Source organism: Phyllostomus discolor, chromosome 6 (assembly GCF_004126475.2).
Source record: "Phyllostomus discolor isolate MPI-MPIP mPhyDis1 chromosome 6, mPhyDis1.pri.v3, whole genome shotgun sequence".
NCBI lineage: Eukaryota > Metazoa > Chordata > Mammalia > Chiroptera > Phyllostomidae > Phyllostomus > Phyllostomus discolor.
In genome coordinates this window covers 157,386,905-157,413,421 of record NC_040908.2, presented here as the reverse complement: position 1 = coordinate 157,413,421, position 26,517 = coordinate 157,386,905, and the positions used below count along the sequence as shown (strand labels likewise).

The window sequence follows — 26,517 nt, the reverse complement described above, 5'->3', positions numbered from 1 at the left end:
GCTGAAGAGGCAAACCAAGAAACAAGAATAAGGGCCTCATTGGCAAGGACAATGTGGAAGGCATTGACTGTGGGAGGTGGGGGTGGGTGGTACAGGGCAGGAAAGAGAAAATGGGAAAAAATCAGGACAACTGTAATTGAACAAAAAAAAGTTACAAGGTGAACTTAGTTTATTTTTCCTGATAATAGGAAAAATACCTGTGCCTTTTTATTCATCCTTCAGAATTTCTGTATTAGATTAATTCTAGCCTCAAAGGATAATTTCTTCTACTTTTTTGATACCTTTGTACAAAAAAATAAAAGCATTCCAAGAGAACTCATTGAGTGGAGTAAGTCATCCATTCTTAGAATGCACTGCCTGTTTGTTGCTTCAGAATAAGTAAAAAGTATAGATAGAATGACACATTCTCATTCTCAATATAAATGACAGTTTCTCATTCTATCCATAGCTAACTTTTTACGCCACAGTTTTTTCATAGCATTTGTCATTTCTGAATTTCTCAAAGTGTATATTAGAGGATTCAACATGGGTGTGATAACAGTATAAGCCACAGTTAAGAATTTATCAATGGGGAAGTTAGAAACAGGTCTCACATACATAAAAATGCAGGGAACAAAAAAGAGAACAACCACTGTGATGTGGGAACCACAGGTAGACAGGGCTTTGCGCCTGCCTTCCAGACTGTGAGTTTTAAGGGAATTTAGGATGACTGCATAGGATATTAGTAGACAAGTAAAGATGACTGTACAGATTACTCCACTATTGGCAATCACAGTGAGGCCTAAGAAGTAGGTGTCAGTGCAGGCAAGTTCTATTAGTGGGTACATGTCACAGACAAAGTGGTCAATGACATTGGGGCCACAAAAGGGGAGGTTGTACACAAAGAGAAGTTGGACCACAGAATGCACAAAACCTCCAGCCCAGGACACCACCAACAGCAGGATGCAAACCTGTCTATTCATGATGGTTATGTAGTGCAGTGGCTTACAGATGGCCACATAGCGATCATAGGCCATGGCCACCAGAAGGAACACCTCAGCACCTCCAAAAAGGTGTTCCAGAAACAGCTGTCCCATGCAAGCTGAGAAGGAAATTGTCTTCTGACCACAGAGTAAGTCTATGATCAATTTGGGTGAAATGACAGTGGAATACACTGCATCCATGAGTGACAGATAGACAAGGAAGAAGTACATGGGGGAGCCCAGGGAGGGGCTGGCAAGAACAGTCACCACAATGAGTAGGTTGCCCAACATTGTCACAATGTAAGTGAGCAAAAATATCACAAATAATACTTTTTGTCCCCCAGGATCCTGAGTGAGGCCCAGGAGGACAAATTCTGTCACATTTTTACTATGTCCCATTTAGTCTTCTCTAGAGCCTGTTTCCAAAATGAGAGGTCAGGAGAAGGGACCTGTAATGACATTGTGAATGCACTATGAATACATCCATTATGTTTTGGAATCCGTCTTCATTATTTTATTTTCTACAGGGTTTTACACAATAAGCATTTGGTGAATGTTTATGATTTCTTCTTCCTAATAGCCTATTATTGTACCTTCCCATGACAATTCTGTTTCTCCTCAGATCATTTTGTCTGGGCTACAAATCAGAGGTTCTCCCACTAAATCTTAGTGGATTGTCAACAGAGAAAAGTATCAAAGGCACCACAGCCAGCTGTGTCTTTAATAGAGCCTTATTTCAACTGTCAGTCCTGGGCACACAAGAGTAGCAACATGTGCTGGTGTGTTTACTCTCTCATGGTGTCAAAAAATATCTCTAAATAATCTGGCATGAAGTCAGTCCTCTGAGCTGATAGTGTTTGTGGTGAGGACTTTTATAATATAATTGATGTAGCACTAAAAATAATGTCTGTTTTGGAATAACTCACTTAACATTATGATAATTTTCTATAGGTATTGAGTCCTTTATGTCTCAAAGGATGTTCAGTCTTCATGGATCTCCCGTTAAATTTCCACAGACTGGAATACATCAAACCATGACATAATTAGCACATTGTTCCCTAAAGCAATTACTCAATTGGACTCTGAGACTGTCAGCACTTTTTCTCTTTCTTTTTTTACTATCAGCTTTATGAGAAGTTGTAATTCTCTCCATGTAATCTTTGTCTATCCTCCAACCTTAAACACAGAGACACTATTTACACTTTCAACAAATATTTTTGAACTTCACAGACTCATGATTATTATGAACTCTTATGTTACCAGCGATTATTATTTTATTTTTTGAACTCGGGGTGACCTAGATATTGAGCAAGGAGAACACAGACACTGAAAAGAGAGGTACAAGACAAAGATACATGGGTATATTCATAATTCTTCCAAGATACTGAGAGTGCTCAGAAATGGAGCCCTGGTGCCCATGTTCCAAAAAAATACCATACTCAAGGGAAGAGCTGAAGGTCAATGTAAGAAGGCATGGGATTGGGTCATTTATAAATGTAATTGCAAGACTGTCTCAGTTTGCTCTTTGGAAGATAAAGGGCTAGAAATAGACAATCTCAGAAACCTTGTCCAGTCTTACTTTCCATGGCACTCTTTGGGCAACCCTATCTTACATTCTATTCTACTGACATTTTCATATTTTTTATAATAAAATAGAAATGTCCAAGCTGATAACTGTTCCTTAAAAAAGGCTACCCAGTGGTAAGTGGGATTTAATCATTACAGAGACCAAATACTGATTACAAGTTATTCTATTTGGTGTATACTTATTTAATCCTCAAAACACCCTTTGGGGGAGAGTGTAACACAGTATGAATCACATGGACACTGGAGACACTTTTCCTGTGTTGAAATTCCACCTTCACCACTTACTACTATGTGACCCTGGGCAACCTAATAAACCTTTCTGTGCCTCAGTTTCATCTTTTTCAGAATGGGGATACCAATAGAGCCTGCCTCTTCAGTGGTTGTTTTATTACAAGTAAATACCTAGAATACTGACTGGCACCTGGTAAAGGTTCAATAAATGATAGCTATCATTAATGTTTTTGAATGCTTCACTATCAACATTGTATGTCAAGGAATCAACTGGATCTCTGTCAATGTGGTAAGAATTATAGTCATAGGCCAAGGATAAAAAGAATATTATAGTTTATGAACCCCTATTTAGGCATAGGATAAGATTGTATGTCCCAGGAATTATCTATTTGATTACACATGAGTAGTAGTATTCACTTGTGATGGAATGTATTTTGACAAGAAGCAAGCAGAATAACAGGGGAAAAGTGCCATCCATACATCACAGGAAGAATTGAATAACATAAAATGAAAGAAAAAAGGATCAAATGAGGAAGCAGAAATTATATTTAAGAAATAATATCCACAAGTAATAAGAATATTAATGTGGCCCTGGCTGGCATAGCTTAGTGGATGGAGCACAGGCTGCAAACCAAAGCATCACAGGTTCGAGTCCCAGTCAGGGCACATTCCTGGGTTGCAGGCCATGGCCCCCAGCAACCGCACATTGATGTTTCTCTCTCTCTCTCTCTTTCTCCCTCCCCTCCCTTTCTAAAATAAAATAAATAAATTCTTTTTTAAAAAAAGAATATTAATGTGATAATTAAGTGAGATCATAGTCTTTTAAAAACTCTTCTTCAGGAAAATTCCCTTCCTTGAGAAAGTGTTAGAAGACTGATCCCCAGGGATCTTCCAGGGTACACTCAGGAGGCATCTTAACATGCCATAAGAAATAAACACACAGCACAGCTTAACAAAGAAATGAAAAGAAAATGTTTTAGAAAGCTGATCTCTTGGATTCCCCTACATCTGATGGTGAAGGACAAAATTAAGTAAGAGTGAAGAATTATTCAACTATAGATATATACCTAAATTTTTTCCTTAGTTTTTGCAGAGGAAAATTACAAAATCACTTAAGTTCAAAGATAAACAAGCTGATTTCATTCCCATAGATTTGGCGGGGTAAGGAGGGAGGATGTGCTGAAAGGTTGAGCCTTCTTTAGAAGCCAGCTGTGAGGACCATTCTACATGCCTCATTCACATTGCTGCTTCCAGTTTATTTAGTTCTATGATTGCTGAGGCTGTAGACTGATAAAGGCACACCTACTGAAGTACATCAGGGTATAAAGTACTCTATATCCAATTCTATTTTTTTCATTCCTTACTTTATGCAGGATCTATCTAGTAACCTTATTCTTATTAATCGTCAATGTTAGATGTCTTTAGAATAAATCGGCTACTAGCCAGCTAAATTATTTAGACGTACAAATTGGGTATATAATCTGTTCTCTGTTAAGTTATCAGAGACACAATGATATAAAAACTGACAGATGGTATTATTAGGCTTTCACACTAAACCACTGAGTTAACACTTTTCTATTTAAAAATACATCATTTAATATGCTTTTTTAACAGTGTGGCTTTTTAAAAAGGTAAATTAAAGTTCCATAGTAACAAAAATACCCTTTAAACTAAATTAAAATTACAGTTTTACGACTATAAGTGATAATGAAAGTTACTTCCCTAAAAACATGTTTCTTTTCAATATGTATCAATATGGGTTGCTATGCTAATTTTTATTTAATTTTGCCATGATATTAGTTAGTAAAATAATATGGGTTTCAAGTGTACCCTTCTATGACACAAGATCTGTGTATTGCATTGTGTGCCCACTACCCAAAGTCAAATCATCTTCCATCACCATAGATTTAGCCCCCTCCACCCTTCATGACTAACACCTACATTTACTCTGCTTACCATAGTACTGTTGTCTGTGTCTATGAATTTCAGTTTTGAAAATGTTCATATAAATCAAGCTTCCATATCAGAATCAAAATCCCACATGGAAAATGTGGTCAGTAATATTGTAATAACTGTGTATGGGGCAGGGTGCTTTAAGTATCAAGGGGAACACATGGTGGAGTATATGATTGTGTGGCCACTATGCTGTAGCCCTGAAACTAGTACAGAATAATATTGAATGTAAAGCATAATTTAAAATCTTCAAAATCTCTTATCAAGCTTCCAGAATAGAGTAGGAATTTATTTCTCCCTATTTTAACACATTTGCTATTTTGCAATTTTAAATTCTCTCATTATTTTTAAATAAAGTTTAGGAGGTGACATAAAATATATACAACCCTATATTCACTGCAGCCTTATTCATGGTGACCAACACATGAAAACAACCAAACTGTCCCTCAGTAGGTGGCTGGATAAAAGAGATGGGGCACATACTCACAATACTACTCTGCCATGAGAAAAGATGAAACCCTGCCAGTACAAAAACTGGGATGGACTGTGAGATTATACTAAGTGAAATAAGTCAGACAGAAAAATTCAAGGACAATATGATTTGACTAATTTGTGGGAAAGAAAACTGAAAGCAACGCATTAACAAGGAAAAAAAAACAAACAAAAACTCATAGACACAGACAACAGTATGGTGGATACCCAGAAAGAAAGGGGGAGAATAGTAAGGTATAAAAGTGATCAAATACATGGTGACAGAAAAAGATCTGAATTCAGGTGGTCATCATAAAATGCAATATACAGATGACATACCATAAATATTCTCATTTAAATGTCTTATAATAATTAGAAATGTTAATTTACCATGTAAAATATGATAGCCCATGAAGCAAGACTATGAACCCATTAGTTTATTTCAAATGCATTCCATGTTTCTCTTTGTTATTTAACAAAACAAACAAGAAACACCTGTCATGCTCGAATGTTAGAAACCAAACACATTTCATATATTCTGGTTCATTTCCTTATTTTGCTAGCTTAATTTTCTTAATTCAAATGTCTTCCAATGAAAAATGTATATATTTAAGACATTAGCAACATTTAAAGATACTGTATGAATTTCAGTTGTTTAAGAACTCACCTCAGGTCTTACCCTTAGTCTTTAAAATCAGCACTTCTTTCATTGGCAGTGACTGTGGGTACCTCATGTATCTATGTGAGACCATGGGACACTGAGTAATGTATAGTGATCAGCAGATGTGGAAATAGCTTCACATGGCCACACTTCCCATGTTTCCACACAGACTCCACATACCCTGAGTCTTTCAGACTAGGGTTGCAGTATCCAACACATATATCCAGGATATAAAGACACTTAAATAAAACATAAATAATTACTTGTAAATTCTTGAACACTCTCACCTGCTGGGAAAATTTTTACAAAGGCAAACAAAGATGCTGTGTTCTCATGGCTATGTAAAACCAGCCAAATTTGTGGAAATTAACTTTACCAAATCCATTATTTGTCAATACAAAAACCCCAGAAATTTTAAAACACTGAAAGTAGTTATTTGAATGTACTTCTCCTCAGTCAATTACAGTAAAAAACAAAAAGTACTTTCTTATGAGGATTTAGGATAGCATTCATGTCTCTGACCATTACTCTCTGTAGCTAACAAGACAAATGCTGGGATTTATACCCCTCAACTAGCCACTGACTGGGCATTCTCCCAGGTGGTAGAGCTCTTCAGTCTTTCAGCCACTCAAACAGCATATCCCTAAAGACATCTTTTCCCTAATTAAAACTATGTCTCTTCCTCTCCCCAACTTTGTCCCAGAAAATTGGCACCTTACACAAGTTTCTACAAGCAATGAGAGATATCTATGCCAAGGAAAATATAACAAGGGAATATCTACAGAATCAGATACCAGGTGAAGATAGATTTCAGCTTAGGCAGAAGGTTGAGTTTCCAGAAATCTCTCATGTATTTCTATTAGAAAAATAATTCTTGCACATTTATGAGCAGACCCAGCCTCTCCGGCTTTTTATAACATTTCTGTTTAAAAAAAAAAAGAAAGTATAAGATCATTATAGATTAATTTATTAGAGTATTTGGAACACATTCAAATGAAGTAATGACAGTTTTCTCCCCCAGAACAAACTTCAGAGAAAAAGATTTGGGTCTTGCCAAGAAAGAAAAACACACATACAAATACATGAAAACCCTGTGCTTTGAAAAGAAAAAATTAAATAAAGTGAACAGAATTTATATGTTTCATTTAAGGAAATCTTTAGGTAAGGCAAACATGATTTAATCCCAAATGAAGTGAGAGTCCGTCTTGGGTCCCTTTATCAGCGATATCCCTAGTAAAGAGGTCCTTCCTGGGGTGTCCAACCTGCAGTCAGCAGGCCACCTGTGGCCCAGGATGGCTATGAATGCAGCCCAATGGAAAATCATAAATTAGCTTAAAAGGTTTTCTTTTGCCCATCACTTTGCATTAGTGTTTGTGTGTTTAATGTATGGCCCAAGATATTTCTTCTTCCAGTGTGGCCCAGAGATGCCAAAAGGTTGGATACCCCTGCTAGATGTTAGAGGTGCAGAGCTCAGAGGGAAACAAGTGTGGGCTTGGGGGATTTATTGAAGTTATTGTTTCAACTACTGAACAGACAAGTAATCACAGCTGTGGAGTTCTGAAGGCCTGAATCCAGCTCAGCTGAATCATAATGATTCTAGACCATTAATTCAGATCTTTATTTTCAGTCTATATCAAGTGAGTAACTTTCTACAAGAAAAGAATTATTTTCCAACAAGAGCCTGCCTCTACATCAAGTCTGTGATGGCTTCCACTGTACTTTCCCTAGGATGGTTTACTATGGCTCCACTGAGCATCTCCACATCCACATATATTGTCATAAGAGCCTTAGATAAGGAGGCATTATATACCTATCTGAACCAGTTGAAGATTTTAATTATGTGTTAAGCCAACCAAAGTTGGTGGTTTCCAGCTTGACAAAGAAATGGGTGAAATCTAGCAACCCCAAATGTTATACACATTACTTCTAAGATTTAAAGGGTACATCTAATCACTGTTCTTCTCTTCAGGTTAAGTAGAAAAACATGGAGAAGTTATCCTTGATTTAGAAGAACTATCTGATATGAAAATATTACTCTGGATTAAATTACGAGTCAGAACTGGAAAACAGATACATGCATAGGTTCGATTCTCCACATTCCTTTCAGCTGAATGCAAAGAACTACTAATGCTTCCTGTTTATCTGACTGATAGATGTTTGCTAGATATGATCATGATTACAATAGCCTGGAAGATGAATTTATATGCCCCAATAAGAACAATACACTGCAAATATGAACTGATACAAATATTGCCTCAAAACTTTCAACAATCCCTAGTAATTCTCTATAAGCCATATCTATTATCAAGTTTTGAAAGGAAATTTAGATATGAACGTACTCTAAATAAGGTAAGCTGTTACATTGATAACATCATAAGAGTTTCTTAAAGGAAGAAGCTTGGGAGGCTGTGAGAGCTGTGGTAAACATTTTTAGTCAACTATGACACTTCAGTCTAGCCAAAATACCAAGCCTATACCAATCTGACAAATATATGGGAATAACATGGTCCATGACCATTAGAGAATTCTACAAATCCTACCTAATCCATTACTCTCTCACATCCAAGTATATAATAACAAAGAAAAATGCTGACTCCAGGTGACTTAAGTGGGAAGTTATTCATACAATGTTATTAGAACCCCATAATGCCACTGCTCAGATGTTCTCAGAAGGGTCTACTATATGAATATTTGAAGCCTGCAGAGTTTGGTGGAAGCCTAATCCCAACATCCTGTTTTGAAAACTTGAATTGTAGATTCAGTAATTCCCTATTGCAGGGATCACATGCAGCTCATTGGAAAGAAAACTACTGGAAGTCATTGGATTTCCATAGAGACACAATTAAATAGCATCACAAGTGCCCTTTATTTCATAGCTGATGTCAGAAGGTCATTCCCAAAAGCATGAAGTAGCATAATAACACCCCCTAATGAAATGAATAGTTTATACAGAAATATGTTGTGGGAGAACATAATAAAGATAAGATCTTTTTAAATCAGTAAAATAGAAACAAAAAAAAAAGGAAGACAGCCAAAACTTGGTACCTATAGGAAACAGAGAGAAAAGCCAAAATATTAATATCAGAAATAAAAGCAGATGAACATCATACAAACCCCTCATACAGGGTAAAGGGGGCCAAAAACATGGTGACAAAGTCTTTGACTTTAGCCCTGATTGGTGTGTCTCAGTGTGTTGGACGTCATTCCACAAATGAAAGTTCACCAATTTTATTCTCAGTCAGGGTACATGTCTGGGTTTTGGACCAGGTCCCTGGGGAGACATGGGAGGCAACTATTCAGTGTTGCTCTCCCTCTCTTTCTTTCTCCCTTCACCCTCTCTCTAAAAATAAATAAATAAAATCTATAATTAAAAAAGAGAAAATTTTACTTTGGGTAGTGAGCACACAAAGCAGTATACAGGACATGTATCATAGAAATGTAACTTGAAACCTACATAATCTTATTAAGCAATGTCACTCCAATTAACTTAATTTTCAAAAAAGAAAAAAACATGTGGAAAAAATAAAATAAAATTAGGATCCTCAAATTCAACCCATTCTGTGTAAAGAACACTGGATCCATTTCCCCCATTATCTTGGGAAAACAACAAGGACAATTATAGGCTACTGTGGGGTATGGATAGAAAATAACATCTTCCATGTGAAGCCAAAGACAAAATTAACAAATAGAAATAAAATTTAAAGAATAAGCAAGTGTAGTTATGGAAAATGCTAACTTAGTGAATTGGGTACCTTAGATGAAGAGGGTAAAGTATAGGGAAAACACAACCTGCTCAAATGACTCAAAGAAATTGATAAGCTAAGTACTCCTCTGTCTCCTAAGAAATGAACCATCCTTTTCCGTAGACATGATCATGTCATAGGAAACACTAAGGAACATTTGGAGATTACTAGAAATAGCAAAGTGAATTTAGTAAGTTTGTAAAATTCAAGGTCAAAAAATTATTCCATTGCACTTCTATATATTAGCATCAACAACACTTGAGAAATGAAAACATCTTAACCGGCCTGACAGCTTCTGCTGCCTCCCTCTGGGAGCCCTCAGTTTCCATTTAACAAGTCTGACAATGTCACTGGAGAGGCTGTCTATATAGTCCTTTATCTACATGGAAAAAAAAAAAAGAAGGACTTAGAATAGCCCAATATCCTAGCCATTCCTGCTAGGCACCATTCATAGAAGCAAAGCCATCTTGGACCCTCCTTAAATGCCAGGCAATCAGCTGAACACTAGAAAGTGTCTTCAGTCCACACCAAAAGAATTGTTCAGTAAGGTTTTCCCTAAACTAACTGAAGGAGGATGAGGAAAAGACCAGGAGCAACAGACCTAACATTGAACCTTGTAGGTGTATAAAATTTGACATAGTAAATAGAAAGTTTTTAATTAGTAATGGAATGAATCAGAAAACAAATTATTTTACCTATTTGGGAGAAATAAGCTGAGATATTTTTTCATCATAAAATAAATTCTATATGAGTTAAAAACGTTTTTGAATGCCATTTAAAAAAACTAAGCTGATATAATTAATAAAATCTTTTAAGAAGAAAATGGAATTTTCCAAGAGTTATGTCATAGAAGAAATCAAAAAGTGAATGAATGTGAAAATATAACATATTTCTGTAAGAACACCCATAATTATAACATAAATAACATAAGGGAAATATTTGTAGCAAATATCAAAGAAGAATAAAATTTGTACAAAATATGAACATAAATGTAATCTAGAAAGAGTTCTTCAAATCTCATCAGTAAAATTCTCATTCCAATTGATCGAGAATTCAAGAATAAAGTGACAATGTCAGTGGAGTGGATTCTTTGTCCCAGCCATTGTGCGGGGAACAGGGAGCACAAAGACAGTGAAGTAGCTTTTCCTGACTTCATAGAGACCATTGAATGCAGACAATTAACCAAGAGATTTACCTTACCACATGAAGTAACTATACAAGTTTAAAATTTAACTAAATGCCTGCCTCCATCCCTTTCTGCTACCATAACAGGATACCACAGAGTGAGTGGTAGACAACAAACAGTTATTTCTCACACTTCTAGAAACTGAGACCAGATCAAGGTCTTGGCAGACGCAGTGTCTGGTGAGACATGCTTCCTAGTTCACAGACAGCCATCTTCCCTGGGTCCTCACCTGGTATAAAGGACAAGACAGCTCTCTGTGGTCTCTGTAATAAGGACACGAATCCTATTCACAGGGATTCCACATTCATGACCAAATCACTTCCCAAAGACCCCACCTCCAAATACAACCACATTAATAAGAGATTTACTTCTTAACTCAGCCTCAGAGGTAGAGGGACAGTGAGTGGGGACTCTGACCTCGATGGTCCACCAAAAATATACATCACTTGGTAGGCGTTTTATCTAATGTATGAGAAAAAAAAACAGGTAAGGGTGCAGCTTCAAAGACAATAACATGGCTTATTGCCAGTGTCTAACAATGGACTGTGTCTCTAAGACCATCTGTATTGTATGGATCCACATAAACTTAAAACAGCCCCACCTGTGTGCAGAGCTCTCTCTGGGTGTCAGCTCTATACAGAAGCTCTCACATTAAAGCCCTAATACTCTGAGGTGTGTAAAATGTCAGACCCGAAGATCACAACTATTTAATTAGATAGAGCATCTAGTATACTACTGAAATCATAAACCTACACAACATTTACTGACACTGTTGGGAGAAGATGGCAGCAAAGTAGATGGGAGCAGAGCCCAGCTCTCCCTGTGCCCAGCTGGAACACCCAGCCGATCTTCAGAGGAACACAGTAACAGCCAATGGAATCCCAGCTTATATGACATTTGGAGGCAAAAAATTGCAGAGCACATTGAAAACAGATGGTGAGGAGATTACTCTGTGACAGTAAGGTCCCTGGGATCTGCTTGGGAACCAAGGCTGCTATGGCTTCTGGTCCCACACCTGCCACCCATACTGGGAGGAAAGTTAGAGCACCAACTTCCTCCCCTACCAGAGCAGGTAGGGCAGCCTGGAACCCAGAGGGACCTGGATGCTGGAAGTCACTGGAGGGGAATAGAGATGAAGTGGCAGACACAAAGCAGTGACATACATCCACTGGGACTGTGTACCACAGCACCAGAGAAATTGAGGTACTGGGCTACACCTGGAGAAGGGAGGAGTGGGGCCATCTGGTACCGTAACTCAGATAGTCTCCACACTGGTTGGAAAGTTGGCCTATGTAGAAAGCTGGGAGATTGTTAACAGCTACTCTGTAAGGAACTCTTGACAGTAGCTGGCTTGCCCCAAGGGAGATTTCAGCTCCTGGAACCCACAGAATGACAGCAAAGCTGAGTGGAACCAGGCACCTAGCATGTCTCCAGCTCTATGCTCAAGATTGGCTCAGGCTGTGCACCCAAAGACTGAGTGGCTGATTTGAGCCTGGCAGCTCACAGAGGACCTGGGCCAACAGAGGCCAGGAAACTGTGAATATTACAACCCAGACCTGGTCCCCATCCTCTCAAAACCATTGGAAGGGAGAAAAGCAAAGCCCAATACCCCTTTCACTGTGGCATCTAGGAAGGTCAGCAGATATCATTGAACAGGTTTAAAGTCATCAGGAGGCTTATTCCTTTGGTCTTCTTTTTGGATCGTCCTTTTTTTTTCCTTTCTTTTTTTCTTCCCAAGAATGAGATGATAAGACATGCACTTATGAAGGATGCAGAGACAGATCGAAAGTGGGAGCACAAGGCTAACCCACAAAACTGAGATTGAGACAAACATCACTTTGCTATCCCATGGAGCTGACACTTTACTTTTTATGTGCATTATAATTATCTTTTTGTTATTTTTACCACTTTTATTTATTAGTATTTTTATTTTTCTTCCATATGTTCAGTTTTCCTCATTTTCTTTCTCTGCTTCATTGCATTGTTTGACTGGTTTTCCTTATTCTCTCTTTCTTGAATCTTTAATTATCTCTTTAATTTTTCTTCTTTCACTTCACCCGTGTTCCAATACCATACAACTCTTGATCAGGTGCTTTCTATTCCACTACCCAAATTATATATTTCTGGTCATATTGTTGGTCTAGTATTACTGTACATAATTGTTATTCCATACCATTGTACATACTACACAGCAACTCTGCCTGATCTTAGCCTATTTCACTTCAATTCTAAGCATTATTATTACTGTAGTTAACCCTACTCTCTCTCACTCTACCCCTACTTAATATCCTTTACTCTCACTATATCAGGTCATCTAAACCTGCTCTATTTTCTGGATTCAGCTCACAGTCATCCTCCCCTCTAACAAGAGTCCTATATCACTCTAACATTTTATAAAAATTAGATAGTTGGGTGAAATACCACAGTTCAAACTATACTTATCCTCAGAATCTCCTATGTCTTCTCTACTTACTGGTACTTTAAAGCCCATAAAATGCTCTCACTCTGTCTTCCCCCATTTTGCCTACCTCCTGCAAATGATCACATACAAGAATAGGTAGGAGCTGTGAACACCAGTATGCCTGCTGGAGGAGAGAAACCACCAACAAAGGAACCACCAAAAGGTAAAAACCCAAGTACAATGAGAGAGCCCATACAAACAGAAGAAAGGGCAAACCTAGAGCATCCACACAAGAAGATCAAAGAGACCATACCACTGAACCTCATCGAATTCCTATCATAGAAGTTCACACTACAAAGACAGCTAGCAAAGCAAAACATCAGGAAGCACAGAAGAAAAGAGTCCTAAAATGGGGAAACAAAAAAAGAATATTCAATCAAAAGGAATGGAAGAATCCAAACTAAAAGAGCCAAACAAAATGGAGGTAACCAAGCTATCAGATATAGAATTAAAAATAATGGTTATAAAGATGCTCAAAAGACTCACAGACAACTACAAGGAACTGAGTGAGAACTACATCTGCATGAAAAAGGAAATAGAAACTATAAAACACAGGAAGAAATAAACAATAATATCTCATCCATAAAAAACACATTAGAAGCCCTGGCTGGCATAACTCAGTGGATTGAGCACGGGCTGCAAACCAAAGTGTCGCAGGTTCAATTCCCAGTCAGGGTACATGCCTGGGTTGCAGGCCATAACCCCCAGCAACCGCACATTGATGTTTCTCTCTCTCTCTCTATCTCACTCCCTTCCCTGTCTAAAAATAAATAAATAAAATCTTTAAAAACACACACACACACACACATTAGAAAGAACTGCAAGCAGGCTGCAGGAAGCAGAGGATCAAATCAGTGAGCTGGAGGATGACAACAACAACAACAACATTACACAGATAGAGAAAGAGAAGCAAAACAGACTCAGAATGAATGAAGAAGTGGTAAGGAAACTGCAGGACAACATGAAATGGAATAATAGCCATATAACAGGGATACAAGAAGAACAGGAGCAAGGGATAGAAAACCTGTTTGAAAAAGTAATGATGGAAAACATCCCTAACATGATAAGAGAAAAATCACACAAATCCAGGAAACACAGAGTCCTAATCAAGAGGAAACCAAAGAGGCCCACCCCAAGACACAACATAATTAAAATAGCAAATTCTAAAACAAAGAGAGAATCTTAAAGGCAGCAAGAAAGAAACAGGAAGTCACATAAAAGGGAGCTCTGATAAGGCCAATAGCTGACTTCTCAAAGGAAACACTCCAAGCTCAAAGAAAATGGCAAGAAATATTCCAAGTTATGAAAACCAGAGGCCTGCAACCAAGGCTACTTTATCCAGCAAGGCTCTTAATTAACATGGAAGGCCAAATAAGGAGCTTCCCAGATAAAAGAAGTCTAAAAGCATACATCTCCACCAACCCAGCTCTGCAAGAGATGTTAAAGAGAATGCTTTAATAAAAGGAAGGAAAAGAGCAAGAGAGAGAAGAACACAGGTACAAAAAATGGCAATGAGTATGTACCTATCAGTAATAACCTTAAATATAAATGGATTAAATGTGCCAATCAAAAAACATAGAATAGCTGAATGGACAAGAAAGCATGACCCACACCTATGCTGCCTACAAGAGATCCATCATAAGAAATTACTGTGAAGAACTATATGCCAAGAAATTTGAAAACCTGGGCAAAATGGACAAATTTCCAGGAAAACTAAAATTGGAAAACTAAAATTTTCCAAAACTCAATGAAGAAGAATCAGAAAGCTTGAACAGACCAATAACAGCTGATGAAATTGAAGCAGTAAACAAAAAACTCCCAAACCACAAAAGCCCTGGACTTCATGGTTTCACAGGAGAATTCTACAAAGCACTTAAGGAAGAGCTAACCCTACTTTTCACACTATTCCAAAAAATTCAAGAGGATAAAAGACTCCAAAACTCTTTTTGTGAAGCCAGCATCATCCTAATCCCAAAAACAGATAAAGACACAAGAAAGAAAAAAAACTTCAAACCAATATGGCTGATGAACATAGATGCTAAAATCCTCAACAAGATATTGGCACACTGCATCCAGCAATATATTCAAAAGATCATAAACCATGATCAAGTGGGATTCATCCAGGGATTCAAGGATGGTAAAATATTGACAAAACAATAAACATAATACATCACATAAACAAAAGCAAAGACAAAAATCACATCGTCTTATCAATAGATGCAGAAAAAGCATTTGATAAGGTACAGCACCCATTTATGAGAAAAACACTCAGCCAAGTGGGAATACAGAGAACATCCCTCAATGTAATAAAAGTCATATATGAGAGAATTACAGCAAACATCATACTCAATGGGCAAAAACTTAGAGCTCTCCCGCTAAGAACAGGAACAAGACAAGGTTGTCCACTTTCATCAATTCTATTCAACATAATATCGGAAGTCCTAGCCACAGCAATCAGACAAGAAAATAAAAGACATCCAAATTGGAAAGGAGGAAGCAAAACTGTCATTCTTTGCAGATGACATGATAGTGTACATAGAAAATCTTATAGACCCCACCAAAAAATGCTCAACCTAATAAATGAATTTAATAAAAGAGCAGGATACAAACTCAATAATCAGAAATCAAACTCACTTTTGTACACCAACAATGAAACATCAGAAACATAAATCAGTAAAAAAATCCCACTTGATATAGCAACAAGAAAAAGAAAATACGTAGGAATTAACCTAACCAAGGAGGTAAAAGACTGTACTCACAAAACTACACAACACTGAAGAAACAAATTAAGGAAGATACAAACAAATGGAAACATATGCTGTGGTCATGGATCAGAAGAATTAACATCATCAAAACGTCCATACTACCCAAAGCAATCTATAGATTCAACTCAATACTATTAAAGTACCAATGACATAATTCACAGGTATAGAATAAACATTTTAAAAAAGTTTTTGGAACCATAACCCTAAATAGCTCCAGCAATTTTGATGAAGAAGAGTAAAGTAGGAGGGAGCACAATATCTAATATCAAACTGCAATATAAGGCCACTGTAATCAAAACAGCCTGAAACTGACACAAGAACAGACACATAGATCAATGTAACAGAAAAAAAAGCCTAGAAATAAACCCAAGTCTCTAGCATAAATTAATATTGGACAAAAGGGGCTCTGAACAGTTCTATGTACCAGTTCCCCTAACAGGATCATCTCAGTGACCTATCCTCAACTTCACTGACTTCCTTCTGCTTGCTCAGTTCTACTGTTGAGTCACTTTAGTGGATTTCTTATTTCAATTATTGTACACAATTTATTTGTGTTATTTTTCATGATTTTCATCTCTTTATTGATATAAATGACTGGCTGTTCAGACACTGTTCAATAGTTTTTTCCTTCAGCCCTTTAGACATGATTTTCTTTAGTTCTTTCAATATTTTAAAGTAACTAGTCTATTCTGCTGATCTTACAAATTTCCCCATTACTCAGAAGCATCTGACATGATAAAATGATTAAATGGGATGGTGAAGTCTCTTATGACAGTGCCACATGAGACAAAAGACAGCACAAAACAATGATAATTTCTTATCCCAAATGATACGGTATATACTTCAGCCATGCTTATGCTTACATCAGGCCATCTCTCCTGTAGTCAGAATGGACAAACGTTAGTGAATCAACTGTGGAGTCCAGCATGACCTTCATCATTCTTACACCTATTACACATGATAACCCACCTAAGGTATCTTTGATTCAGTTACTTGGAAGTTTGAACTTTGTATGTTTGAAAGCCCTACTGCCCACAGAGGAATACTTCTACCAATGAACACAGTCATTGTTCCATTAGGTTTTCAATGGAAAATGTCCATGGTTATGTTGGGCCCCCCAGGCTCATGAAACAGGAAGATCCCTACACTGAGCTCAGTGCTTGGTCCTACTTAATAACAGAAAATTGGGTTGCCACACACAAATGAAGGCATTCAATACAATGTCTCCTTCTACTGCCATGCCCAGTAGACAGCAATCTGAAACAGGGGAAAACAACAAAACAGAACCATTATACATTTGATTCCAATGATAATGAAGGTATGAATCACCCAACTGGATAATATTCTCTGACTAGCCAAGAAATTGCCAGAAAGTGAAAGGAATACAAAATTGGTGGTTGAGAAGTTATGATTGTTAACTTTGATCACATGACAAGCCACAGAAGCTTAGACTGAAGTGGATGTTTTCCTTCATGTAACCAATTCTTTATCTCTTTATCTTTCCCCCCTCTGCTACTTCACATGAACACCATAGGTGGTTCATATTTCAATTAAGTTTGAAGTGGGAGTATGTCTGGGCTGAAATCAATTGGTGATATGGAAGTTAAAAAGACTTTTTATGTTTCCTGTGCTAGGGACAGACTTTACTTTCCATCCAAAGTTATAAGTGAAAAGTGGCAGTGAAAAGGGTTGGGTGTCATGGATGTGCTACATTTGCTCCTGTAGATCCAACTCTAATCTTTTCCACCTTATTCTGGGCCCTGAGACAATGGCTGCTAAAGTGGTCATCAGCAAGGTGAACTCACCCTTTCCCTGTTGCTTAAGCTCAGCCAATGGAAGGAAATAACAGGAGATCAGACAGGGAAGAGACATCAAGGTATTAATTCATCTGCTACTTTCCTTCATGGGCCAGTTTGGAAATGGCTGTCTCTCTACTCAAGGCACAGCTCCTCTCAAATGGACCTCCTTTTTCTGTTACGTTCTTCCCATGTTTTGAAAAAAAACTATTCTTTTTTCCCTTCATAACTGGGGTAGTAATGACGTCCTACTGTTGCTAGTCCCAGGTACATCACCATTTTTCAATGTTCTTTTTTTTAACATGTTTTATTGTTGTTCAAGTACAGTTTTCTGTCGTTTCCCTTCACCACATTCCGCTACCCCAGGTCTCCTCACCTCTCTCCCCTGTTTTCACCCCCTTGTTCTTGTCCATGTGTCCTTTATAATTGTTCCTGCTAACCTTTCACACATTTGCCCTATAATGTCATCCCCTATCCCATCTGGTCTTTAATCTTGTGAATGCTTTCTAAATAGTTTCCAGTTGTCCCTTTGAAGAGTGATCTCTCTTTCTTGGAGGACACTTGAGATGTTAATTTTTAATGAACATTTTTTTTATATTGAAATACCACAGGCATGCCCATTAAAGCTAAGTCCAGGTTTCCTCTAATCACAGTTATTATATCATTCTTTTATCTGCTAAGTAATATAAAATGAGAAATGTGATACAAAATATTAGAAAGATATTGGAAAGAAAAGTCATTGATACCATTACTGCTCAGCAAAATTCCAAAAGTTAATTGAATCTTAAAGACCTAAATAAATACTGAGATGTTTGATGTTCCTAGAAAGAATGATTCAATGTGATCAAGAAATCAATTCTTTTCTAAATCAATTAGACATTTAATAAACTGTCTGTCAAAACCTCAGTAGGCTTCTAAGATGTCTGAAATTTTTCTAATAATTATGTGGAAAACAGTTGTTGGAAACAGAAACCATTGTTTTTAATAAGACTATTGTGTAGTATGACTTTTAACAGATATCAAAAGCTACTTACATGACCCAAAATAATGTAGTATTGTCTTAGGCATAATAAACCAATCAGAAGAAAAGAGTCTAGAAATAGGTACAGAGGTATTTGGACTTTATCTTAAACAAGATATATCAGATTAGGAAATTAAGCTGCATTTTTGAAAAATGTGTTGAAAACCTTGGTTTTATCATAACAGAAAGCCCTTTTAAAGTAGATTTAAATTCCTTACACACTTGCACACACAAACGCACACATATAAACACAAACAGGAGTATAACTGATAATACATCTTTAGGAGAAAACTGTAATCATCCATAAAAGTGAGCATGTAAACAGCCTACTTAATGCAAAGTAATTTCTTTCCAGATGTCCACAACAGCACAGAGTAGAACATTGGCTACATGGGTTGATAGCATGTGGTGTGTTTAGACATGGAATAATACACAGGCAGGTAAATGGTGGGACTACAGAGATAGATATGTGGCAACATCATTGAATTTAGGAAGTCAACATTGTGCATAAAAGACTCAGAAAACTTTGTACTATGTAGCATAATTTTAATAAATGTATGGAATACAAAACTGTACTCTATAACTTAAGGACATGTACATATGAAGTTAAGTTATTTTTAACTATGATTAATAAAAAATTCAACATTGGGATTACCTCTGGAAAGAGAGAGAGGAAAAGGGGACACAGGTAATTTCAACATTGATCATATTCTGGGTATGAATTGCATATATTAATGCTATGCATGAAAAATACATAATAAAATTTTAAAATAAGAAATGTATTTTTTTCTACTTAGGAAAAAAACTTACAAAACACAGATGATGTTCCTACAATAGAGTGAAAACAATTCCATCTTCTTCCTAGTTTGTGATGTTCTGGAGGGGCTGCCCCCGAGGAAACAATTTTTTTAAAATAAGATTGAAAACCAAATTTTTTATATAAAAACAAACCATTATTCAGTCTATAATTTGAAGTATTGAAGTTGAATGCAACTTTTAGGAAACATATTGCTATGCAAAATAATGCATCTCTTTACCCAATCTTCTGTGTCATGAGGAAAAAATAAGCTTCATGTATTCTGTGAAGAAGGGCAAAAAGGCACATACTAACTAGTGAGGAAAGATAATAATATGTTTATGACTTAGATTAGTATGGTATTCTATGCTCCAATCAAGAGCTAGAATCAGTTTTCATTGTCGACCATTCCTTTTGGTTTCATCACAACCTGTGAATATATCTAACATCCCATCTAACAGAACTGCTCCATGATTGTGCATTTAACCAAATATGGTATCATCTCCCATCTAAACATCCTGAACTTCAAATGCACAGGCATCAAAATCAGAAACAGAAGTAATCTTGAAGACAAAATGCTTAAGGGACCTGCAAAAATCTGTTGTATGCATACAGTAACAAACATTAAAATGTTGAAATAAAGAACAAACTGACAGTAATCAGAGAGGATGGGGGAGAGGGAAGAGGGATGCTGGGGAAAATAGGGAATGGGTCATCAAAAAAACATGTATATAGGACACATGGACAAAGCCAAAAGGTGTAGATTCGAGGTTGGGAGGTGAAGATGGGTGGGGCAAGAAAGCACGGTGGGGTGAAAATGGAAACAACTGTACTTGAACAACAATAAATATAAATAAATAAATAAAAACTACTGTTTAAACATGAGAGATTTCTTCTAAACATTAGCTGAATTAACTTCTCATTATTTGGGTAAAAGCAAATTTTCAAAGTTAGCTTGTTTTTCACTTTTCAAAAGAAAAAAACTCTTCTAAAGCCCATTTCAATATAAACAATAGAGAACAAACTAACAATGACAAGAGGGGAGGAGGTTGGGGGTAATGAGGAAAGGGGTATGGGCAAACCAAGACATCCGAATGAGGAATTCATGGGCATGGACAATGAGAGGGCATTGACAGTAGGAGGTGGGGGTTGGTGGTACAGGGCAGGGGAGAGCAAATGGGAAAAAATCAGGACTATTGTAAATGACTAAAAAAAAGTTACAAGTTGAATTTAGTTTACTTTTCATAATAATAGGAAAAACACCTGTGTCTTATTATTCATCCTTCAGAATTTCTGTATTAGATTGATTCTAACCTCAAAGGATAATTTGCTCTACTTTTTTATAGCTTTGTATGAATAAAGAAAAGCACCCTAAGAGAACTCATTGGGTTGACTAAGTCATCCCTTTTAGAATGCACTGCCTGCTTGTTGCTTCAGAATTAGTACCAAGTGCATTCAATGTGAATGACACATTCTCATTCTGTCCATACCTAACTTCCTCCACCAGAGTTTTTTCATAGCATTTGTCATTTCTGAATTTCTCAAAGTGTATATTAGAGGATTCAACATGGGAGTAATAACAGTACAAGCCACACTTATGAATTTATCAACAGGGAAGTTAGAAACAGGTCTCACATACATAAAAATGCAGGGAACAAAAAAGAGGACAACTACCGTGATGTGGGAAATGCAAGTAGACAAGGCTTTGTGCCTCCCTTCCCGACTGTGAGTTCTGAGGGAACTTAGGATGACTCCATAGGATATTAGTAGACAAATAAAGATGACCGTACAGATTGCTCCGCCATTGGCAACCACAGTGAGGCCTAAGATGTAGGTGTCATTGCAGGCAAGTTCTAATAGTGGGTACATGTCACACATGAAGTGGTCAATGATATTAGGGCCACAAAAGGGGAGGTCATACACAAAGAGAAGTTGGACCACAGAATGCACAAAACCTCCAGCCCAGGACATCACCAACAGCAGGATGCAAACCTGTCTATTCATGATGGTTATGTAGTGCAGTGGCTTACAGATGGCCACATAGCGATCATAGGCCATGACCACCAGAAGAAACACCTCAGCACCTCCAAAAAGGTGTTCCAGAAACAGCTGTCCCATGCAAGCTGAGAAGGAAATTGTCTTCTGACCATGGAGTAAGTCTATGATCAATTTGGGTGAAATGGCAGTGGAATAGGCTGCATCCATGAGTGACAGATAGATAAGGAAGAGGTACATGGGGGAGCCCAGGGAGGGGCTGGCAAGAACAGTCACCACAATGAGCAGGTTGCCCACCATTGTCACAATGTAAATGAGCAAAAATATGACAAATAATGCTTTTTGGCCCCCGGGATCCTGAGTGAGGCCCAGGAGGACAAATTCTGTCACATTATTACTATGTCCCATTTAGTCTTCTCTAGAGCCTGTTTCCAAAATAAGAGGTCAGGAGAAGGGACCTGTAATGAAATAGTGAACACATTCTGAATACATCCATTATATTGTGGAGTACACATTCATTATTCTATCTTCTACAGGCATCTACACACAATAAACATTTGGTGAAGACCTTTGAGGTCTTCTTCCTAATATCATATTGTATCTTCCCTTGACAATTCTGTTTCTCCTCAAATGATTTTGCTTAGGCTACAAGTCAAAGGTTCTCCAACTAAATTTTAGTGGGTCATGGACAGAGTAAAGTATCAAAAGCACCACAGCCAATTGTGTCTTTAATACAGCCTTATTTAAACTGTCAGTCCTGGGCACACAAACCAGCAATGTATGCTGGTGTGCTCACTCTCTCGTGGTTGCAAAAAAAAAAAACTTCCAAAAATATTGGCAGGAAGTCAGTCCTCTTAGTTGGTAGTATTTGTGGTGACAACCTTTATAATACAATTGATGTAACACCAAAAATAATGTTTCTTTTGGAATAACTCACTTAATAATTATGATAATTTTCTATAGGTATTCAGTCCTTTATGTCTCAGAGGATGTTAAGTTTCGTGGATCTCTCATTAAATTTCCACTGACTGGAATTCATCAAACCATGACATAATTATCACATGGTTCCCTAAAGCAATTACTCAACTGGACTCTGAGTGTCAGCAATTTTCTTTCTTTTTTTTTTAACTATCCACTTTTTAAGAAGTTGTAATTCTCTCCATGTAATCTTTGTCTATCCTACAACTCTTAACACAGAGACACTATTTAGATTTTCAACAAATATTTACAAACTTCATTGACTGGTGACTATGATGAACTCTTATATTACCAGTAGGTATCATTTCTTTTCAAAACTCTTGGGGTGACCTAGGTATTGAGCAAGGAGAACACAGACACTGAAAAGAGAGGTACAAGACAATGAGAAATGGTTATATTTATAATTCTCCCAAGGTACTGAGAATGCTCAGAAATGGAACTTTGGTGCCCAGGTCCCAAAAATCAGCATACTCAAGGGAAGAGCCCAAGGTCAGTGTAAGAAGGCATGGGGTTGAGTCATTTCTAAATGTAATTACAAGACTGTCTCAGTTTGCTTTTTGCCCGATAAAGGGCTGGAAATAGACAATCTCAGAAACCTTGTCCAGTCTTACCTTCCAGGGCACTCTTTGGGCAACCCTATTTTACATTCTATTCTACTGGCTTTTTCATCTTTTTATAATAAAATAGAACTGTCCAAGCCGATAACTGTTCCTTAAAAAAGGCTACCCAGTACCAAGTGAGATTTAATCATTACAGAGACCAAACACTGATTACAAGTTATTCTATTTGGTGTATACTTATTTAATCCTCAAAATACCCTTTGGGGGAGAGTGTAGCACAGTGATGAATCACATGGACTCTGGAGACACATTTCCTGTGTTGACATCCCAGCTTCCCTACTTACTACTATGTGACCCTGGGCAAACTAATAAACCTTTCTGTGCCTCAGATTCATCCTTTTCGGAATGAGGACACCAATAGAGCCTGCCTCCTCAGTGGTTGTTTTATTACAAGTAAATACCTAGAATACTGACTGGCACCCAGTAAAGCTCCAATAAATGATAGTTATCATTAATGTTCTTGAATGCTTCAATATTAACATTGTATCTCAAGGAATCAACTGGATCACTGTCAACGTGGTAAGAATTATAGTCATAGGCCAAAGATAAAAAGAATAATATGATTTATGAACCCCTATTTAGGCAAAGTATAACATTGTATGTCTCAGGAATTATCTATTTGATTACACATGATTAGTAGTAGTCACCTTTGACAGAATGTATTTTGACTAGAAGCAAGCAGAATATCAGAGGAAAAAACTGGAACCATACATCATAGGAAGAATTCAATAGCATAAAATGAAAGAAAACAAAAGGATCAAATCAGGAAGCAGAAATTATATTTAAAAAATAATATCCACAAGTAATAAGAACATGCTAATTTAATAAATGAGATTAGTAGTCTTTTAAAAAATCTTCTTCAGAGAAATTACTTTTCTTGAGGAAGTGTTAGAAGCCTGATCCCCAGGGATCTTCCAGGGCGCACTCAGGAGGCATCTTAATATGCCATAAGAAATAAACACACAGCACAACTTAATGAAGAACAGCAAAGAAATTTTTTTAATTCCTTTGATTCCCCTACATCTGGTGGTAAAGGACAAAATTATGTAAGAGAGAAGAATTTTTCAACTATAGCCACATACCTAAGTTTTTCCTCATTTTTTGTTTCGGAAAATTTAAAAATCACTCCATTTCAAAGATAAACAAGCTGATTCCATTCCCATAGATTTGGTGGGGTGGGGAGAAAGGACGTACTGAAAGGTTCGGCCTTCTTTAGAAGCCAACTGTGAGGACCATTCTACATGCCTCATTCATGTTGCTTCTTGCAGTTTATTCAGAAGCTCTACCACTGTTGAAGCTGTAGGCTGATAAAGGCACACCTACTGAAGAGCATGAGGATATAAGATAATCTATATCCAATTCTCTTTTTCTCACTCCTTACTTTATGCAGGATCTATCTAGTGCCCCTATTCTTATTAATCATCAATGTTAGATTTCTCCAGAATAAATCTCCTACTATCCAGTTAAATTATTTAGATGTAAAAACTGGGTATATAATCTGTTCTATGTTGTTTAAGTCACCAGAGAAACAATTATATAAAAACTGACAGATGGTATTATTAGACTTTCAACAAAAACCTCTCAGTTAACACTTTTCTATTAAAAACATCATTTAACATGCTTTCTTAAGAGTATGGCTTTTTAAAAAGATAAATTAAAATTCCATAGTAACAAAAATACACTCTAAAGTACTTTAAAATTACAGGTCTGTGACTCTATAAGTGATAATAAAAGGTGCTTCTCTGAAAACAGATTTCTTTTAAATATGTATCAATATCAATTGCTGTGGTAATTTTTTATTAAGTTTTTTGGGATGACATTAGTTAGTAAAATAATATGGGTTTCAGCTGTGCATTTCTATGATACGTAATCTGAATATTGAACTGTGTGCCCACCACCCAAAGTCAAATCATTTTCTATCACCATAGATTTGGTCCCACTACCCTTCATTACTAACACCTACATTCCCTCTGGTAACCTCTGTACTGTTGTCTGGGTCTATGAATTTCAGTTTTGAAAACATTCACACATATCATGCTTCCATATAAGAATCAAGATCCCACATGGGAAATGTGGTCAGTAATATTGTAATAACTATGTATGGGACAGGGTGGGTACTTCAAGGATTGAGGGGAACACACTGTGGAGTATATGGTTGTGTGCTCACTAGGCTATAGCCCTGAAACTACTACAGAATAATACTGAATAGAAACTATAATTTAAACATTTCAAAATAAAAAAAAAATCTCATATCAAGCTTCTAAAACAGAATAGGATAATATTTCCCCCTATTTTAACATACTTGCTATGTTAGAATTTTAAGTTCTCTCATTATTTTTAAATTAAGTGTGGGGAATGGCATAAGATATATGCACCCCTATGTTCATTGCAATCATATTCATGGTGACCAAGACATGAAAACAACCAAACTGCCCCTCAATAGGTGGCTGGATGAAGAAATGCGGCACAAACACACTATATTACTCCACCATGAGAAAAGATGAAACCCTGCCATTGCAAAAACCTGAATGCACTCCAAGATTCTACTAAGTAAAATAAGTCAGAGAGAAAAGGTCAAGGACCATATCATTTCACTAATTTGTGGGAAAGAAAACTGAAAGCTAACATTAAAAAGGAAAAAAAAACAACAAAAACTTACAGGCACAGACAACAGTATGGTGGTTACTCCAGAGGGTAGGAGGGAGGGTACTAAAGGGTAAAGGTGATCAAATATATGGTGAGGGAAAAAGATCTGACTTCAGGTGGTCAACACAAAATGCAATATACACATGATGTACCATAAATATTTTCATTCAAATGTCTTATAATAATTAGAAATGTTAATTTACCATGTAAAATATAATAGCCCATGAATCAGGACTATGAACCCATTATTTTATTTGGAATGCATCCAATGTTTCTCTTGTTATTTAACAAAACAAACAAGAAACACCTGTTACGCTCAAATGCTAGAAACCAAACACATTTTGTACATTCTGGTTCATTTCCTGATTTTGCTAGCTTAATTTTCTTAATTCAGATGTCTTCCAATGAAAATGTATATATTTAAGACATTAGCAACACTTAAATATACTTCATGAATTTAAGTTGTTTAAGAACTCACCTCAGGTCTTTCCCTTAGTCTTTAAAATCAGTGATTCTTTCATTGGCAGTGACTGTGGGTACCTCCTGTATCTATTGGTGGCCATGGAACACGTAGTAATGTATAGTGATCAGTAGATGTAGAAATAGCTTCACATGGCCACACTTCCCATGTGTCCACACAGACTC

The 26,517-nt window shown here is 36.8% G+C and overlaps 4 protein-coding genes across 12 annotated transcripts in view; all 4 read right to left on the bottom strand.

Moving 5' to 3' along the window:
* LOC114499966 (olfactory receptor 4A5-like) overlaps positions 1-6,310 on the bottom strand; it is a 70,317-nt gene extending 64,007 nt beyond the window's left edge. Inside the window, exon 1 of the mRNA XM_036029427.1 lies at positions 5,872-6,310. The gene's annotated coding sequence lies outside the window, so the exon portion shown is untranslated. The remainder of the gene's footprint in view (positions 1-5,871) is intronic.
* LOC114499979 (olfactory receptor 4A5-like) lies at positions 182-26,517 on the bottom strand. 2 transcript variants are annotated; one of them, XM_036029424.1, is made up of 2 exons: positions 26,351-26,517; positions 182-1,411 (listed from the first exon to the last, which is right to left on the bottom strand). In XM_036029424.1, the coding sequence occupies exon 2, from the start codon at positions 1,359-1,361 to the stop codon at positions 414-416; it is 948 nt and encodes a 315-aa protein (XP_035885317.1). In that variant the 5' UTR covers positions 1,362-1,411; positions 26,351-26,517; the 3' UTR covers positions 182-413. The 2 variants fall into 2 exon arrangements, with proteins under 2 accessions (XP_035885317.1, XP_035885315.1); XM_036029422.1 differs by lacking the exon at positions 26,351-26,517 and adding an exon at positions 3,848-4,034.
* Positions 20,879-22,079, bottom strand: LOC114500124 (olfactory receptor 4A5-like). The gene has a single exon (XM_028516720.2). The coding sequence runs from the start codon at positions 22,034-22,036 to the stop codon at positions 21,089-21,091; it is 948 nt and encodes a 315-aa protein (XP_028372521.1). The 5' UTR covers positions 22,037-22,079; the 3' UTR covers positions 20,879-21,088.
* Positions 20,879-26,517, bottom strand: part of LOC114500110 (olfactory receptor 4A5-like) — a 133,826-nt gene continuing 128,187 nt past the window's right edge. For all 8 annotated transcript variants that reach the window (XM_036029417.1, XM_028516702.2, XM_036029415.1 and 5 more), the window contains one exon: positions 20,879-21,037. The gene's annotated coding sequence lies outside the window, so the exon portion shown is untranslated. The remainder of the gene's footprint in view (positions 21,038-26,517) is intronic.

Excerpts from the sequence above, each read along its gene's own strand:
- LOC114500124 (XM_028516720.2), bottom strand. The coding sequence starts at position 22,036 with ATGGGACATAGTAATAATGTGACAGAATTTGTCCTCCTGGGCCTCACT.
- LOC114499979 (XM_036029424.1), bottom strand. The coding sequence starts at position 1,361 with ATGGGACATAGTAAAAATGTGACAGAATTTGTCCTCCTGGGCCTCACT.